At 54.8% G+C, this 17,251-nt stretch overlaps 1 protein-coding gene across 1 annotated transcript in view; it reads left to right on the top strand.

The window, feature by feature from the left end:
• Positions 1-17,251, top strand: part of MYO18B (myosin XVIIIB) — a 219,972-nt gene that overhangs the window by 8,596 nt on the left and 194,125 nt on the right. Inside the window, exons 2-8 of the mRNA XM_053928945.1 lie at positions 2,058-2,203; positions 3,926-4,084; positions 7,257-8,438; positions 8,955-9,021; positions 9,802-9,914; positions 11,211-11,387; positions 16,337-16,535. Coding sequence (XP_053784920.1) covers positions 2,165-2,203; positions 3,926-4,084; positions 7,257-8,438; positions 8,955-9,021; positions 9,802-9,914; positions 11,211-11,387; positions 16,337-16,535 — 1,936 coding nt within the window. The 5' untranslated portion in view covers positions 2,058-2,164. The remainder of the gene's footprint in view (positions 1-2,057; positions 2,204-3,925; positions 4,085-7,256; positions 8,439-8,954; positions 9,022-9,801; positions 9,915-11,210; positions 11,388-16,336; positions 16,536-17,251) is intronic.

The following is a 17,251-nucleotide window of genomic DNA, read 5'->3' as shown; positions in this document are numbered from 1 at the left end:
TGAGTGACCGTGTCCTCCGAGCTAGAAGGGAGCAGAAAGAGACTCACCCCAAGGTCTTGGTGTATTTCCTTCCACTCTTCATTTTCTATGTGGAGTGTTGTTTATGGGCCCATTTTGGATAGTTTTCACGTGTGCCATGTACACTGTGCGTTTCTTCGCTTTGCACGAGCCCCGTCCCAGGTTCCTGCAAAGGCTTCCTACGGGCGTCGTTCACTGCAGGTTGGATGGGAAATAGCGCAGCCACTTCATAAAAATGCTTGGTCGTCTCTCAACAAGTCACACCTAAAGTCACCATACGACCCAGCAATGTGACTCACTCCTAGGAATCTAAGAGAAATGAAAACAGACGGGCACGTTAAGATTTCCATGACTGTTCATAGCAGCATTATCCATAATGGCTCCAAATTGGAAACAACCCAAGTGTCTGTCAACTGGTGGATGGGTCACGGGAGGTGTGGCCCGTTCACACAATGGAAAGCTATTTGGCGAGCAGAAAGGCTTGGGGCACTGGTATATATGGCACTGTGGGTGGACTGCAAAGACATCTTGCCAAGCGAGAGAGGCCAGATGTACTTTCTGCTGCCACGTGTATCAAATGCCCAGAAAAGGCGAACTCCAGCCGTGGAGAGTAGATGAGTGTTGGTCTGGGGTTGCAGGTGGGAACAGTGAGAGGCTACTGATGGGCCTGAGGGTCTTCTGGGGGTGACAGGATTGAGGGATGGTTGCCAAAATCAGTGAATTTACTTCTAAAATTCTGTACATTTATCAAAAATCTTCAAATTGTATGCTTATAATGGGTGAATCGTATGGCTGGCATAGAAATTGTACCTCAATATAGCTGTTTTAAAATGTTTCCTAAATACCTTTTCCCATGAATGTGTAATGTTCCTTCAAGTTAGAGGGGCTTCAATTTATTTGACATTCTCTAGTTATTGGACACTTGGGTGGTATCTTTTTTATTCCTTTTCTTTCTCTTTCTCTTTTCTTTTTTTTGGTGCTACAATCAATACAGAGATGAAATTTGCTCATTTAGGATTACTTCCTCAAACTTGTTTTCAGAAGAGGGCTTTTTAGGCCAAAACCTATGAACATTTGATAGGGCTCCCCATATGATGCTAAATAAGCTGAGTTGCCTGCCCAAAGTGATGGGTCAGCAATTCCTGCCCTTTCCTAGTTTGCACGGTCACCCTGGAGCTGCTGCTCCCTCCCAGAAGGGAAGAACGCTGGCTCGTGGTGCCGGAAGTCAGGAGGGTGGCTGCCCTGCCCTCGGGAGAACCCCCCTGGAAGGGGGGGCATGCCGGAGGGTCACGGGGGCTGGTGATGGTCTGTGTGTTTTTTGAATTGAGATGCGATTTACATAGAGTGAAATATGCAATCTTGGTTGTACCGGAAGATGACTGTTTACATATGATATAGTTGTGTAGCCATCATCCCGGGCAAGATACAGGACATTGCTGTCACCCGAGACACTTCCCTTGTCCCCCCCCCAGCCCAACGCTATTAGCTCTTCTGACCTCCATCGCCACAGATTAGATGGGCCTGCTCTTGAACTTCTAAGTAAAAGAACATTTCAAATTAAGTTTTCTTTGATTACAATTTAACAATTTAAATTATAATGACTAATATTTTAAATTTTATTTAATTACAACTTATTTTTAATCTTTTAATTAAAATTATTTTAAATTTATCATTGTCAAGAATAAGATCTTTTTTATTTAAACAGTTTAAAATAATATTTTTCATTCCATCAGGGTGCCGGTTACGTAGGTATGTTCGTTAGGTGAGACTGCTGAGCTACACACCTGTGATTGTGTGCTGTGTGGATGGTGTTATATTTCACTAAAAAGTTACCATGTGGGGCCGAGAGGGCAAGGGTTCCAGGGCCCCGTCCACTTCACCGCCATCAGCCTCCACCCGACCGTGCCCCGCCCAGGTGTACATGGCCGGGATGTGCCTGGCTGTGTGGTCCCGGCTCTTGGCATCACGGGGGTCAGGGTGGGACAGTCTCTGTGAGCTAACCTGTCTCTCTTCTCTCCCCACTGTGTCTCATGCGTCAGCCGTGTGTCCGTCCGCGTCCTGTGCTGCGTGTGTCTAGCCCATTCCGTGCTGCCAGGCAGAGAGCTCCATCTCATCTCACGTCATCTCATCTGCCATCGTGTCCAGCATGGCCATCTCATCACGCCTCGCCCTGTGGGAGCAGAAGGAAAGTAGCACTCGGGGCTCGGCTGCTGCTGCAGGACAAGTCCCAGCACGGGTGGCCGGGCTGCCCCCTCCCACCTCAGGCAGTGTCTGACCTCCAGTGCTTCCCTGTAGCGTGTCTGGCCCCACATTCCATTTTCTCCTAGCCAGCTGGTCACCAGTGACCAGGCCCTCAACTCCACCCGTGAATACCTGGTCTTTCCTGCTCCTCCGTGGGCCACGGGGGAACGAGGACAGACCAGCTGTCCCGTTTGCATCCTCATGGCAGTTTTGATGAGCACAGGGGCTGGTGTGGGAGGCGGTGTGGCGGTGGGGCAGAGGCAGAGCTTATGCCATGGGGACGGGTGTCTGTGGTCTCTGCCTTTTGTCACCATGGAAAACTGGAAAGGGGCCTTCTGCCCAGTCATTCCTCTTTTCTCTCTTATATTTCTCACAAGTTACCCGGAAGGGCCGCCTCTTGCTTTGGTGCCTCTTCTCTCCTCCACCCCCATCCCACCCTCATGCTTGGGACTTGACAAACTGCAGGCTGAAGGGCGGGGTGGGTGAGAGGCTCCTTTCTGGCTGCTGCCCCCCCCCCCCCCCCTTTTCCTGACCAGTCCGAGAGGAGCATTGAGGATAGTCCCGAAAGAAGCAGAGCGTACCCCTGCACGGTGTGCCTTAAGAATCACTCTCACATATGTGTGTTTCAGTCCGTGTGGGGAGGGAGAGGTGTGGTGTAAATGCGCGCCCAGCCTCACGCGTCCCCTGCTTCTCTCGAACTGGGCAAAGGTCTGCACAGCAGCCTTATCCCGGGCAGCCTTATCCCGTGGCCTCTGCTGTGTCTCCTGGCCTTATCTTCTTTGGAGGCCCTGGTTATCAGCCCCACACATAGGACTTGGATAAGCAGCTTATTTTAAACCAGCATGTAGCTCTTCCATAGAAAGTGCCGGAGATTTTTGTCCCTCTGGAGCTGTCACAGTAATACTGGGTAAAGACACAACCCAGGGGGCCACAGCCAGTCCCATGCCTGAGCCCCCAAGGTCTCTGTGGCCAAGGAAGCAGTCTTAGCTGCACCCCAACTCTAGTTAGTCCTGGCCTGGGACATGCTCCTCGGGTACGGTGCTGGTGTCCAGCCTGCCAGCTTTAGGGCCCAGTGTTGGGGAGCCCCTGGCTGCCCAGGTCCTTGTTTAAGGACCATTAAGAAGCCACGGCCCTGGGTCAGTGCAGTGGGCTGCAGTTACAGGGCTGGGCCCTTACATAAATCACAGCGGCAAGGCCTTCCCTCCCTTGTCGTGTACCTGGCACACGGTAAGTGGTTACGTGGTTAAGTAATTGATTGTTATGTTAAGTACAGACCAGCTGGTTCCCTGGGATCCAACCCCTTCTGCAAACTGGAAGACCTCCTTTTGAACAGTTTCGAGATGGGTCTGTCCTGCACCAAGGAAGGGAAGCCGTGGCCTTGACGGTCCAAGTTCATATTATGAGGAAGCTCGGCCCAGGCAGAAGTCACGTTGGCGGGAGTGCATTCCATGTTCCGCTGCTCATGCATTCCATTCTCACGCACTGTCTCCAGGCCCCCCAGAACCCCTCCAGCCTCACCTGCTTTGCCGTGGCCTCTCATATATGGGCTTGGTCATGTATGTCCTCCTGGGCCCCGTCCCAGGCATCTTTGCAAGCTTTTTAAAGGGCAGCCTGCCTCTGTTGGCTCGCTCACGGAGCTCTTTCCTTTCTTACTTCTGCAAAACAGATTCGGGAAGAGGACAAGAGCCCTCCACCATCCTCGCCCCCTCCCCTTTTCTCTGTCATCCCAGGCGGCTTCATTAGGCAGCTGGTCCGGGAGACGGAGAAAGAGTCTAAGGAAGCAAGATTGAAGAAACAGGCGGTGCTCGCCTCTCCAGAACGAGAGGTAAGTAGGTGGCCTGCGGGGAGGGGCCAGGTGCCTGCCGGTACCCACTGTCCTGTCCTGTGAACCTCCTCTGTGTCACTTGCCATTTTGCCTTGGCTTCTGCTATCCCCACCTTTTCATGTTTTTAGCTTCATCTGTTGAACTCCTTTGCATCCTTCAAAACCCAGCTTAAAAAGTACATCTCTGGAAAGCTCTCCCCTTGCTTTCCTTCCTCCGATTCCCACTGCACCGTCTATGCCTGTCTTAACTGTGGTCGGCAGAGTAATTACTTGATGGTGTAACCTCTTCGACTAGGAATTCCTTCAGAGCAGCAGCTCTCTCATTCAACTTTGTACCTCGGGCAACTCTCGTGTTGAACGAATGAATGAAAGAAAGAAAGAAAGAAAGAAAGAAAGAAAGAAAGAAAGAAAGAAGTTGAGGTACAATTGTGGGCATGATTTTATCCCACGCTTGCAGAAAGAGAAACCTAGATATTAGCTCAGGATGTGTGGTTAACTCAGTTTAATTTAGGCAGAAACGATATGCAGCTGGTACTCGCTGATGGCAGCTGTTTTGGTTGTTAAAATATTGAAACTTTTCCATATCAGGTGGTAAATAGCTGGGGTCCCAAGCCCCCAAGTGCCCTCCAGCTGGTATGCTTACCTAGGCCCCTTTCCTTAGTCCCCCAGTGTGGCCACAGTCCAGAAGTTAAAGGGTTAATGCTTGTCCCTGGTAGGGACTTCAGTACCCTGCTCCAGCAGGCTCCCCTTCTGATTGGTTGATGTCTACTAAAAATCCTTCATTATCCTGAATAGCACAGCAGGATTAGAACAATCGTTGGCCAAGATGTGTACCTATGCTTTCGGGACCTGCAGATTTACTACTAATGGTGGCTGGGGCTCTTTCCCACCTTTCCCCCAGCTCCGAGCCGGGGAACCTGGACGGGATGGCGGGGCTAGACGCCATGGGGAGCACAGTGGACCTAGGAGAATGTTTTCTTTTTTCAGCTTGTGCTGTTGAACTCCTGTGCATCCTTCAAAACCCAGCTCCAATAGTGTATCTCTGGAAATAGTCCATCTGTTGGGCAAACGGGGTACCTCCTCAATCATTTCCAGTGCCCCTTGAAGTGGGGTGAATGCTGCAGTGGTTAGGCTGAGAAATCTGGTAGCCTTGGGACCTAGTGTTGGCTCGAGCCCAGGACCCTCCTGGCTCTGCCTCCCACTCCCCTGCAGCTGTTGTTTGTTCGGCGGGCCCACGTGCCTGCACCTGTCCAATCACTGTGACTTGGCTGCATCAGAGAAGTCCTCCGGCTGCTGAACAGCAGCAGCTGCTGAAACTCTCCTGCCAAGCCTTTGTCGGGGGAGATGACAGGCTCTGTCCCCACCCCTGCCTGACCCGGGCATAAGTGGGAGCCAAAGTCGACCCTATAGGCTGTTGTTAGGTCCTGATGACATGTTACTGCATGCCTGTTTATGAGTGGACCATGTTCACTTTGCTGTGCATGGGGCTATTTGAAACCCTGTGCAGCATCGGGGTATATGGGATTATACCCACTTATCAGAGGTGGAGACTGAGGCTCTGAGAGGTCAAGAGACCTACTCAAGGTCATGAGACCAGATAGAGGCAGAGCTGGGATGAGAATCTGCGTGATCTCAGCTCTGGTGAGCTGCCTGGGGGAAGGGCCAGTGTGTGGAGAGAGGTACCTGGGGGTTACATAGGCCTGGGGACGGAAGGGTTCCTTCACGAGGGTACAGGCCAGCCTGGCATTGCCGTGTACAAGTGAAGAAGCAGAGACTGAGGACACACTGTCACCACGGGGTCTGGATGGAGACTCAGGGCTAAGATGCAGGATGGACAGGCCTCAGGCCACAACAGGTGTCTGGACCGCTGGCCCAGGGGCTGCTGGGCCTGGAGCAGGGCAGCCTCAGGACAGGCTCTGCCCCCGCAGTTCTCCTGTGCCAGTCAGCACAGCTGCTTCATTCGGTACTTACAGAGCCCGTCACCATTCTTCAGGGATGGAAAATGAGGCTCAGGGAGGTGACCTGGCTCTCCTAGGGCCACGCAGCCGGTGAGGGACAGGGAGAGGCCAGAACGACACTGGGGTAGAGAGAGACCCGTGTCGAGTGTCAGGAGCACTGGGTTCTAGCTCCGGCCTCACTGCTGCCTGTGGTCCGGTTCAAAACCCTCCCCTGTCTTGGCCTCCGTTTGCTCATCTGCAAACTGGGTGTGCTGTGAGTTTCCTCTCGGCCCCCCTGGTGACTCTAGAGGCGCTGCTTCTCCCACATCCTAAGAAAGCCGCGGAGGGCTGGGGGCTTCGGTGTTCATGAGCGAAAGAGAGCCAGTCCAAATTTCCCCCCCCCACCCCATGAACTCTCTTCTTTCAGGGTAGGGTGGGGACAGGGACGGCGAGATCGGTTATCTTTCTGGGCCCCTCCCCAAGGTAGTCTTCCCTGTGATGATTTGGTTAAAAATAAGGCACTGACTCACTTTTCAGACTGGTGGATACAGTGGTGAAATGTGTGGGGCGCAGCCAATCCCTTTCTGAGATGATGTCCTGCCTGGCTCCAGGTCAGACCGAGCCTCCAGGCCCTGGGCGTTAGAGGGGGGGCTGCAGGTCTGTCACAATCACCTGGGGGCCACAGCCCAGCCCAGCTCCAGCCCTTTCCCTGATCCCTTCCTGGCCCAGCAGGAAACAAGGCAAAAACAAACAAAAATAAATAAATAAGTAAAAAATCAGCGACAACAGCAGCAGCAGCTGCAGCAGCGGTGGCGGTAGCGGCTGCTGTTACTGTTACCATGTGCTGGGCTCAGTGTCTGAAGATTGTCACAGACCCTCTTGCCCATCTGCAGGGTGTGCCACAGTGGTCCTCATTTTAGTGATTAGGAAACAGCTCTGAGAGGGGAGGTAATTTACTTCAGGCCACACAGCTAGTGAGTGGCAGAGTTAGGAGTTGAATTTGGAGTTTAGTCTGTTGGGCTCCAAAGTCCACTCTCTTTTCACTCTGTCCCTTGGCCTTGAGATGCTGGGCCAGTGGGGGTTTGGCTCGTTGCCTGGCCCAGTGCCCATCGGATCTCATGCGTGCTCGAGGGTCTTTGGGTGAATGAAAGGCTGGGTGAACAAATGAATGAATGAATCAATGATGAAGCTCTTAGGCCAGCAAGCAGCTAAGGATGGTTGTGGTTTCTCTCCTAGACCCCAGAAATTTCCACGAGCCAACTCAGCAGCAGACCCAGCAGTGGCACCAAGTCTGCAAGCCCAAAGACTTCCCAGGACAGCCAGGCAGGCTCTCCTCAGCACTCCAACATTCCGGGCAAGGAGGGCGAGGGGGCCGGCACTGCTGAGCCAGCGCTGATGACCACCATCAATGACGAGAAGCCCCAGGAGTCGGGCCCCAGCGGGACTGCAGCCAAAAAACCTCTGCCCTTCAAGAGGGGTGTGAGGAGGGGTGATGTGCTGCTGATGGTGGCCAAGTTGGACCCTGATTCAGCCAAACCAGAGCAGGGGGCTCAGCCCCAGGATGTCCCCGCCTGCAAGACCCCAGCCCCAGCCACAGACCCCGGAGGGGGAAGAAAGAGGGAGACCCCACAGGCTCCTCATGGTCCCCAGGCCAGCCCTGAGGACACAGCTCTGAAGGCTGAGAAGACTGGGGGTCTTGGGGGCCCGGGAACTGAGCTGCTGACAAAAGGCGAGAAAGACCAAGGCATAGCGGGGAAAGGGGGTGGGGCCCCCCAGGCCAAAGGGCTGAAAGGGGAGGAGCCTCAGGACAAAGAGCTGCCTGGTGAGGGGGGGCAGCCAGGGACAGTGGAGAAGAGGGGAGGAGACCCTCCAAACAAGGTGGCAAAGGGGAAACTCTCCAAGGATGCAGCGGGTGAAGGGAAGCTGGCTGGGTCCCAAATCCAGGTGAAAAAGTGGGGAGGTTCCCTGGGCAGAAAGAGCAAGTGGGATGGTACCCAGAAGAAGGACAAAGGAAGTGTGCTCCTGAGTAAGGTGGAGATGACAGACGAACCACAGACCAGGGGAGGGAAGGTGGACGAAGTGCAGGAGAAGGTTGGGAAGATGGGGGAGGTCCCCAGAGGAATGGAGAAGGCACGCGGGCCTCAGAGTGAGTCTGGGGAGGCAGGTGGGGCTGGGAGTAAGACAGAGAAGGGCTGTGAGGCCCCCACGGAGGTGGGTGAACGTGGGGAGGCCCTGGCAGCCACGGAGGAGAGACAGCCAGACAGCAGGGGACAGGAAGCCGGGCTGGAGACGGAGCTGGGAGGACCCAGAGCGCCTGCCCTGGGGAGCCATGAAGAAAGACCCCTGGTGCGGGAGAAGCAAGAGGAGCCAGCCCTGCCGGAAGGGAGCAGAGGAAGCCCTAGTGGAGACTTGGACCAGGTGAGGGCTACGGCCCAGCGTGGGGCGCGGTGGGGAGAGGAGGGATGGGAAAGAGCAAGGTGGGGACAGGAGATGGACAGGGAATTGGTGGCCAGCTCAGAGGAAGGGACGAGCACTTTGTCCTTGACAAGCAGCGGTCTTGCAGCCCCCACTGCACCTGTATTGGCGTGAGATGGTCCACAGCCAAAGGGAGGCCCCAAGCAGGGGAGATGTCCCCTCGTGGTGGCCGAGCTTCCAGTGCCACATGGAAGTTCTCAACCCTGGGGCTGCAGAAGTAGCAGATTGCTGAAAAGGCAGAGTCCCCAGGCCCGCCTTGGAGCTTCCATTGGAAAGGCCAGGGGTGGAGCTAAGCTATCTGCATTTAAATAAGCACCCTGCCCCCACCTCTTAGATTCTGATTTAGGTGGTCCCAGACCACACGGACAAACTGTTCTGTAAGGGTTTGCCCGTCACGCGCATGGGGGTGGGGAGAGGGCAGTGTCACCCTGGGTTAATTTATGTGACCTTTGCTTTCAGGCTCCTGAGGACAGATGGTATGAGGCAGAGAAAGTCTGGCTGGTTCGGAAGGATGGCTTTACTCTTGGTAATCGGGGCCTTTCCGACATCTGGGGCTGGGGGTGTCTAAGTCTGTTCCTCTGGCGCCCCCTACTGCTGCTAGCCAGGTTTCCTAGGTCCAGATCTCAGTCTTCCAAGAAGGGGAGCAGTGAGGAGCCCCTGAGATTAGGATGGGGCGCCCTGGCCCTTCTGGGTGGGAATAATAGCCCTTTCACTCTTGGCAGCGGGTCTACCAGGTCTGTTTTCAAAGACCTTTGAGCCCTGGTAATTAGTTATTTAATGAATTCTTCAATGCACGAGCGTGGTTTGGCTCCTGCGGGGCTCCTCGGGTGCTTGGAGTCTAGTGCAGGTGGCAAATAGGTTTCATCTCCCAGCCCACTTTTTTGATTACCACACTATTGAGCAGAAGCGATTCTGAGTCCCAGTCAGAGCGTCGCTGGGAAGAGTGATTGGTCAGGGGTCTGTCACGGGGACCGGAGAGGGATGGCAGCCCGTAGGCCACTTATCTGCCCTCCCAGGTCCAGGTATGAGGTGGGGAGTGCACCCCACCATCTGGGCTCCTGCTCTGTGCCAGCTGATAATGGCCCAAGGGGAGTGGGACCCAGCTTCTGTCCTTAAAGAGCTTGGGGTCACAATTAAGAACCCTCCGTGTGAATAGACCGCACAGGAAGAGAAGACTGTCCCTTTCTGACCTGTTCAGCCCCCTCTCCAGCTCCCTCGTTGGGCTCCTGGCTCGGCAGCTCAGAGTCTTATCTCTCCTCCCCTCCCCTCCCCTCTTGTCTCCTCCCCCACCTTGCCTGTCCACTAGCAACCGTGCTTAAGCCAGATGAGGGGACAGCCGACCTGCCGGCGGGAAGGGTGCGACTTTGCATTGATGCCGACAAAACCGTCACCGAGGTGGATGAAGAGCATGTTCATCGGGTGAGCCCCCGCCGCTCCCTGCCTACCCCACACTTTCCCGCCCCTGCTGCCAGGGACTCCCTTGTCCCTGACTGCAGGGACTACTTTGGCTCCATGCCCTGGAGGGAGTTATAGGGAAGATAACCCTGAACTCATTGCCCCACTGGATGCCCCACAGCATCTCTTTCATGAAGACACGTTAGGAGCCATGTTTGCTAGGTCCTAGGACTGAGAATTGTTCTGCTTGACCCAAGAAAATGATTGTTTTTCTTTTTATGAACAGTGCAAATCATACTACAAAGCATGTTTCCTTTCTTACCCTGCCTGCTAGGGAACTCAAGAGCCAAATGTGCTGTTTGCCATGAACCATAGCATAGGGTATAATGGCGTATATTTTGGGTATCAAGCATTCTTGTGGTTTTGCTTTTTCAGTGGTTTTGCATAATTTTTTCAGTGCACCATAAATCTAGTTGAGGGTCAGAGTATAATGATAGAAAAAGGGGGGTCATGTGATCCTTTTCCACCCCTCAAAGCCTCTGCTAATCAAGAAAGAGTTTCCTCCGGGAGCCCCACATGGGCCTCAGTCGTCTCCATTCCTCTCCACTCTCCTCCGCCCACCCCAGGCCCTCTGTTCCCGGTGGTGTTGGGAGTTTGCAGAGGGCCAGTGTTCTCAGAAGGAAGACTGACCCTCAGGAGAGCTCGGGCTTGCAGACCCCAGGGCATTAGGCCCAGAAAACCCCCTGAAGCTGGACAGAATGGTTAGGAAGCTTTTAGAACGGATGCCCCAAGGAGAAGCTGCAGTATCCTTGCTTCCAGAAGGGCCTGGGCATATTTCCACGGGGTCCGTGCACGAGGGACTGTCAGAGAAATGGGGCAGTTCGGCTGCTGGCCTCTGTCCCCGAGCGTGACAGAGCATACACCATGCCCCCCAGCCCCCACCCCAGGACTCAGGCGAGGAAGAAACATCAGAGAACGCTTCCTGACTTGGGAACACCACCTGTTTTGGGGGGGTTTGAGATGCAGGAGACACTGACCTTGCCGCATCTCTGTTCTGAGCATCTCCCCTCATAGTACAGTGAGCGGAGGAAGGAGGGACCTGTGTGAACGGAGGGGTGGCTCCCAGGCCGCACCACGGGCGAAGGAGAGGGATGCCCTGTTCCACGGGTAGGGCTGTGTGACCCTCTCTGCAGAGCCCTCGCGGTCTGTCTGGCCTGTGGCACATGGCTCTCCACAGACGGGGCGGCAGGGCTGCGTGTAGGGGAGCGGTGGTGGTGTGGGGGCCTGAGAAGCCACAGGACACTCTGTGATGGTCCACAGGCCAACCCCCCTGAGCTGGACCAGGCCGAGGACCTGGCCTCCCTGGTCAGTGTCAACGAATCCAGTGTCCTGAACACGCTTCTGCACCGCTACCGGGCTCAGCTGCCCCACACCTTCACGGGGCCAGACCTGATCGTCCTCCAGCCCCGGGGGCCACCGGCACCCTCTGCAGGCAAGGTGAGGGGGCAACCTGGGCAAGGGGGCAGGGGACAGGCATGGGGTGGGGGGGTCCCTTTGGATCTCAGGAGAGAGCAGGACAGCCGCAGAAAGCCCCCTGCAGGCCTGTCTGTGAGCAGCATCTTGCCAGACATGAGATGCGGGGGCATCGTGAGCATCGTGGGCCACGAAGGGCCACACAGGGCCACGTGACCCCCCCCCCCCTTAGAGGGGAAAGATGAGCATTAAAGATAATACTAATAATGAGAGAAAATATTGAATGAGTGTCAGCTCTGTGCCAGGCACTCCTTCAAGCACATATTAGCTCAATTAATTCTCATTCCCCCCACCCTATGCCACCTGAAAAGACAGATGCCATTACAACCCCATTTTACAGATGGACCAGCTGCTGAACTCTTACACACTCAGTAGGTGGAGCAGCTGGGATAAAATGCAGGCTGCCAGCTCCTCGGAGCTCTGAACCCCATGCTGGTCTGGGGAGTCCTGAACACCCACGTAAATCAGGAACAGAAGCCTCGGTTCTGTTTGTATTTATTTGTTCTGGGACTGTAGAAATGGCTGGTTTTTGTCAGGACTGTTGAAGCAAAGGGATCTCTCAGCGCCACCTTGTGGGAAGACCTGCCGCCGCAGCTGAAGAATTAGAGCCAATCTCGTTCATCTGAGGGCTATTGATGGCAGTCTCCTGCGTGCCAGGCCCAGAGGAAAGAGCAGGGAAGGACATGGGCTATAAGCCTGCCTCATGGAGCTTCCATTCCAGTGGAGAAGACAGGCCACGGATAGTACAGAAGACACGGGCGGAGCAGAGGGGTGTGGGGGAGGAGAGAGTGAGGAGGTGGGGAGAGGGGGGGCCAGCCCTGGGTTATAGGTGCACCGGCATAATGATCTGGTGTTTACTCTGAGCCTGATGGAGGTTTTGGCAGAGCAGTGACGTGGTCTGACTTACTTTGTAAGAACAGGCCTTTCTTTGGCTGCCGGGTCGGGGGTAGCTGGAAGGGGGCAAAGGTGAAGGCAGTGAGCCCTGCCCGAGGACAGACGTGTTATCTGGATGCTGCCCTGAGGAAGGCTGGGTCTCCAGAACACCCACTCACACGCTGCAGGGGCCTTGGAAAGGCCTCCATGCCTCTCTGGTCCCGGTTTCCTTGCCTGTCATTGGGGTGGAGCGCTCTCCAGAGTCCATGGCACACGCCAAGTCCATGGCACCCCTCCCCCAGACTTCTTCAGATCACCCCGCTCCACCCCTCTGGTCTGTGGCTTCTCAGGTTGCTTCTCAGGCCCCTCCGCAGCGGGGCTCCTGTGGCCTGGGCCTGGGTGAGTGACAGCTCGGCAGGTGCACTCCCCCCCTTGCTGTGAGGACTGTGCTTCTATTACTGTGCCCAGGCTGCTGAGCCTTCTTAGAAGCCGAGGGGCTCCTCTGGCTCCTTCAGAGCCCTGGGAGGGACGTTTCGGGCAGACCCCTGAGGCAAGCCGGTTCTCATGGGCTCCCAGAGACGGCTACCCAAGCACGGAGGCGTCCATTTCAGAACCCGGGCTGAAGGGCCTAAACGTGCAGGCGCCGGGCCCTGTCCTATAAGGGGGAATTTGAGTCTTGAGATCCCTTTCTGCCCCTGAGGCCCCTGATTCCCCTACACACTCTTCACCCAGTGCCCTGCCTTTCCCTCCAGCCCTCAGTCCCCACCCTCAAACCCTCAGCTGCCTCCTGTGCTTTGTCCGAGTCCTGTTTGATTCTGCAAATGGCCACCAGGTGGGAGCATAGACCTGTGATGAGGCTGGGACAGGGCCAACTTGAAGGTGGCCTGGGTGAGGTAGGGGCCCACCTGGAGGCTGGGAGCTGGGGGCGGGGTGCAGCTCCTCAAGAGTGCGAGTGTGGGTGTCCCCACGTCAGATATACAGGGGCCTGCATCTGGGTGTGGAGCCTCGTGCCTGTGAGCACACCTGTGTACAAGCACACAAGGGTGCACATGCCCAAATGCAAGGGCGTGTGTGCATGCACCTGTGTGTGTGCACAGTGGCCTGGACCTGCAGGAATCTCCCTTCTACCATCTAGGCAGTGAGCCCGAGGGAGTGGTGGTAGAGGTGGCCTGTCCCTTGAACTTCAGTGTTTCCAGAGTGGAAGGTGGTTCAGGCCTCAGGCCCCAGGACCCTTTGCCTGCCTGAGGACCTAAGGCTCTGCAGGGTCTTGTCCCACTTTTGCTGGGTATGGGGTCCTGCTGAGCCCAGGATAGGGATTCGTTACTCTTCCTAGGGGTTTGGGGACATAAGGCCAACAGCGGACTGGAGGCACTTTCAGCCCCATTAGGATTTGTGGCTCCCCACCCCCACCCCGTCGCACCAAGGCAGATGAGGACTCACCCACTTCGCATCCCTGGCTTCCCATGTTCTCCTCCAGTTGGGCCTGTTCCACTCGCCTCCCCATCCCCACCGCCTCCTCCCTCTTCCCTGAAGGCAACGCAAAGCAGACTTTTGTGAAGGTCACCAGCGAGCTTCAGGCTGCCAGGTCCTGTGGTCCCTGCTTCTGTTTTCTCTGAGTTGACCTTTAGCAGCATATTCTTTTAAATCCTTACCTGAGGATATGCTTATTGATTCTAGAGAGAGAGGAAGGGAGAGAGAGAGAGACAGAGAGCAACGTAGCTGTGTGAGAGAAACATTGATCCGTTGCTGTAAGTTCCCCGACTGGGGACCAAACTGCAACCTAGGTATGTGTCCTGACCGGGGATTGAACCTGCAACCTTTTGGTGCATGGGACAGTGCTCCAACCAACTGAGCCACCCGGCCAAGGTGACCTTCAGCAGCATTTGCCAGCCAGTCCCCTCCTCTCTTCCTTCGCTCCAGAACTCCTCTCTCCTGGTTTTCCTTCTGTTCTGTCCCGCTGGCCTCAGCCTCCTTTTTTTTTTTTCTTTTGCCTACACTAAATGTACTTTATTTATTTTTCTGGCGGGGGATTTTGGATTTTTATTATTTATTCTATTACAGTTTTCCCAATTTTTTCCCCCTTTGCCCCCTTCCACCCAGCCCACCCCTCTCTCCCTCAGTCAATGCCCTCTTCGTTGTCCGTGTCTGTGAGTCATTCATACATGCTCCCCTTCCTTTCCCGTCCTCCCCTCTCTCCTCCCCTCCTGCAGCCAGCTCTCAGTCTGTTCCATGTGTCCTTGTCTCTGGTGTTACTTTTCTCGTTAGCTTGTTTTGTTCATTAGATTTCAGTTCTACGTGAGGCCTCCTTAGCTGGTCCCGCTGCCCTGTCCAAGCCGAGGGTCTGCCCCATGCCTCTTTTCTCCTCCTCAAAGACCCACTCCCTTGGCGGTCTCACCCAGGCTCCTGGCTTTAAACTGATTCCTGTTTGATATAATTTATTCGTTCTGTTTATCATCAGTCTTTTCCGACAGAAAGCAAGTCCCTGGGCAGGGCTTTTTTGTTGTTTTTAAAGTCAGGTTTGTTAAGGTATAATTTACACACAGTTAAAACCATTCTTGTCCTGGTAAGGTTTGGACAAACATGTATAGGTGTGTAACCGCCTCCGAGCTCAATTACAAGCCAGTTGCTTCACCTCCAGAAGTTCTCTAGATACTCTGTGGTCATTCCCTCTGGCAGGTCCTGCCCTTGGCAGTCCTGTAGTAACTGCCCTGTGCTGGGGAGTCACGTGAATGGGGCTGTGCAGGCTGCCAGCATTTGCATCGTTTGCATCGGCCTTTCCCACCTCGCACCGTGTGTTTGTAGCTCACCTCTGGTGTTGCCGCTCCCAGCTCTGCGTTCCTTTATTTCTGTCACTGTACTTGTGCTGGCTTCTCTCTCCATTCATGGGGGTCCCGGTGTCCTGAGGACACAGGGGTTTTCCGTAACATGAGACTTTCCTTTTTTAATCTTTAAAAATAAAAATTTATTTTTGTTATGGGGAAGGGTGAGAGAGAGAGAGAGAGAGAGAAACATGGATTTGTTGCTCCACTTGTTTATGCATTCACTGGTTTCTTGTATGTGCTCTCACCGGGGATCGAACCTATAACCTTGGCGTATCAGGATGAAGCCTTAACCAAATGAGCTACGGGGCCAGGGCAGGACATGAGAATGCTAAGACCAGGATGGTGGGTCACCCTGGTTCGCTAGTGGAAGACATTTGGGTTGTTTTTGGTGATCTTGAACATATTTTCAACATAATCAGTGACACACAGTATCCTTCGTGAACGTAAGTGTTAACTTCTCTTGGGTAAATACCTGGGTGTGGCACTGCAGGGTTCTGTGACGTGTGCGTGTCTCACTGCATGGGGAACATCAGTCAGTTTCCCAGACTGACCGTGCGGCTCAGCATCCCCCCAGCACTGTGTGAAAACGCCAGTGTTTAAGCCATTCTGGAGGTGTATCACGGTGTCTGCTCGTGGTTGGCAGGGACCTCTTTTATATTTTGTGTGTGCCCCCAGTGCCTGGGACCGTGTCTGCTGCGTAGTAGACCCTCAACAGTGTTTTTCTCTCATTGAATGAATAATGAATAAACAGATGAATGAATAAATGAGGTGAAAGGGACTTCAGGTGTCACCTAAATGTGTGTGGCAAGTCCATAGCACACACGCCCTGTGTCCCACTGTTTCCGTGGCAGACATCACTAATCGATTGTGCCATTTTGTCCAGCTGCTTCGTTCCAGGCTGGTGCTATCCAATAATTTGACTAGTGAGCGAGATGAGCCCCAGGAGCTAATGAAGCTCCAGTTCAAGCCTCCCACTGGCTGAAGAGGAGATGCAGGGTTAGAGTAGGGTCACTGGCTGCCCAGGCAGTCACAGTGTGCCAGGCACAGGACCAGCTGCTTAGGCTGGGCTCTTCCCCAGAAGATGCGAGACCTCTCTGACAAGGCTGGAGCAGGGTGGGTGGGCACGGATGTGGACTTGAGGCTGAAGTGGGCACTGTCTTGGGGTGCTCCCTGGGCACAGCTGGGGTGGGAAGGCTGATGCCTGGCGTCTCCCTGCAGGTGCCCAGGGGCCGCCGGGATGGCCTGCCTGCCCACGTTGCCTCTCTGGCCCAGCGGGTATACTGGGCACTGCTGAGCCAGCGGAGAGACCAGAGCATCGTGGCCCTGGGCCGGTGCGGCGCTGGGAAGACCACCTGCTGCGAGCAGGTCCTCGAGCACCTGGTGGGCATGGCAGGCAGTGTGGATGGCAGTGTCTCAGGTACAGTGGTCTCCAGGTGCCACGTGGCAGGACTGTGGGGAGGGAGAGGGAGAACTGGAGAGGGTGCTGGGCTGCCGCTCCTTACAGCCACTCACTTCGCCTTCACTCGGCATGTGTGCAGACCCCGAGCTGGCTGCTGGGCAGGGCCCTCCCTGTCCACCGGATGCCTCCGTACGAGTTAGAAAAAGGTTCTCCTTCCTCAAGACGCCCCAGCCACTTGCAGAGCAACCATCATTCGTTGACACTGTTAGAACTGAACACTCACCTGCTGTCCTACTAAGTACACAAACCTATGACACCGAGGCTTCAATGCCGTGTCCCTTTGATGCGGGGTCCTTGTGCAGTGCACGACCCGTGCGGCCGTACAGAGGACCTGCCACTGGAGACAGAGGGCGTGGCACCTCACACTAATAATGCTGGTGCTAGCAATGACTTCCATCTACACGGGCGGAGGACGTGTACGCCAGGCCTTAGTCCAAGGATTTAAACTTACTCATTACTTGGAACAGCCCTGTAAGGTACCTATTATTTATTCAAATTGTATAGACGGGGACGTTGAGGCTCAGAGAAAATAATTGGCTTGCAAAGGCTGCACAGCCGCTGCGTCCCACCCAGGCCGTCCGGCTCAGGAGCTGTATGTAACCCCGGGGCCAGTGTGCTCAGTGGGTTTTTATTTTATTTTTTCCTTTTGGCTCCTTCAGGAAGTCTTTTTCAAC

This window comes from Desmodus rotundus, chromosome 7 (genome assembly GCF_022682495.2).
Source record: "Desmodus rotundus isolate HL8 chromosome 7, HLdesRot8A.1, whole genome shotgun sequence".
NCBI lineage: Eukaryota > Metazoa > Chordata > Mammalia > Chiroptera > Phyllostomidae > Desmodus > Desmodus rotundus.
Note: the sequence above shows the minus strand (reverse complement) of the source record. Positions and strands in the feature narration are given on the sequence as shown.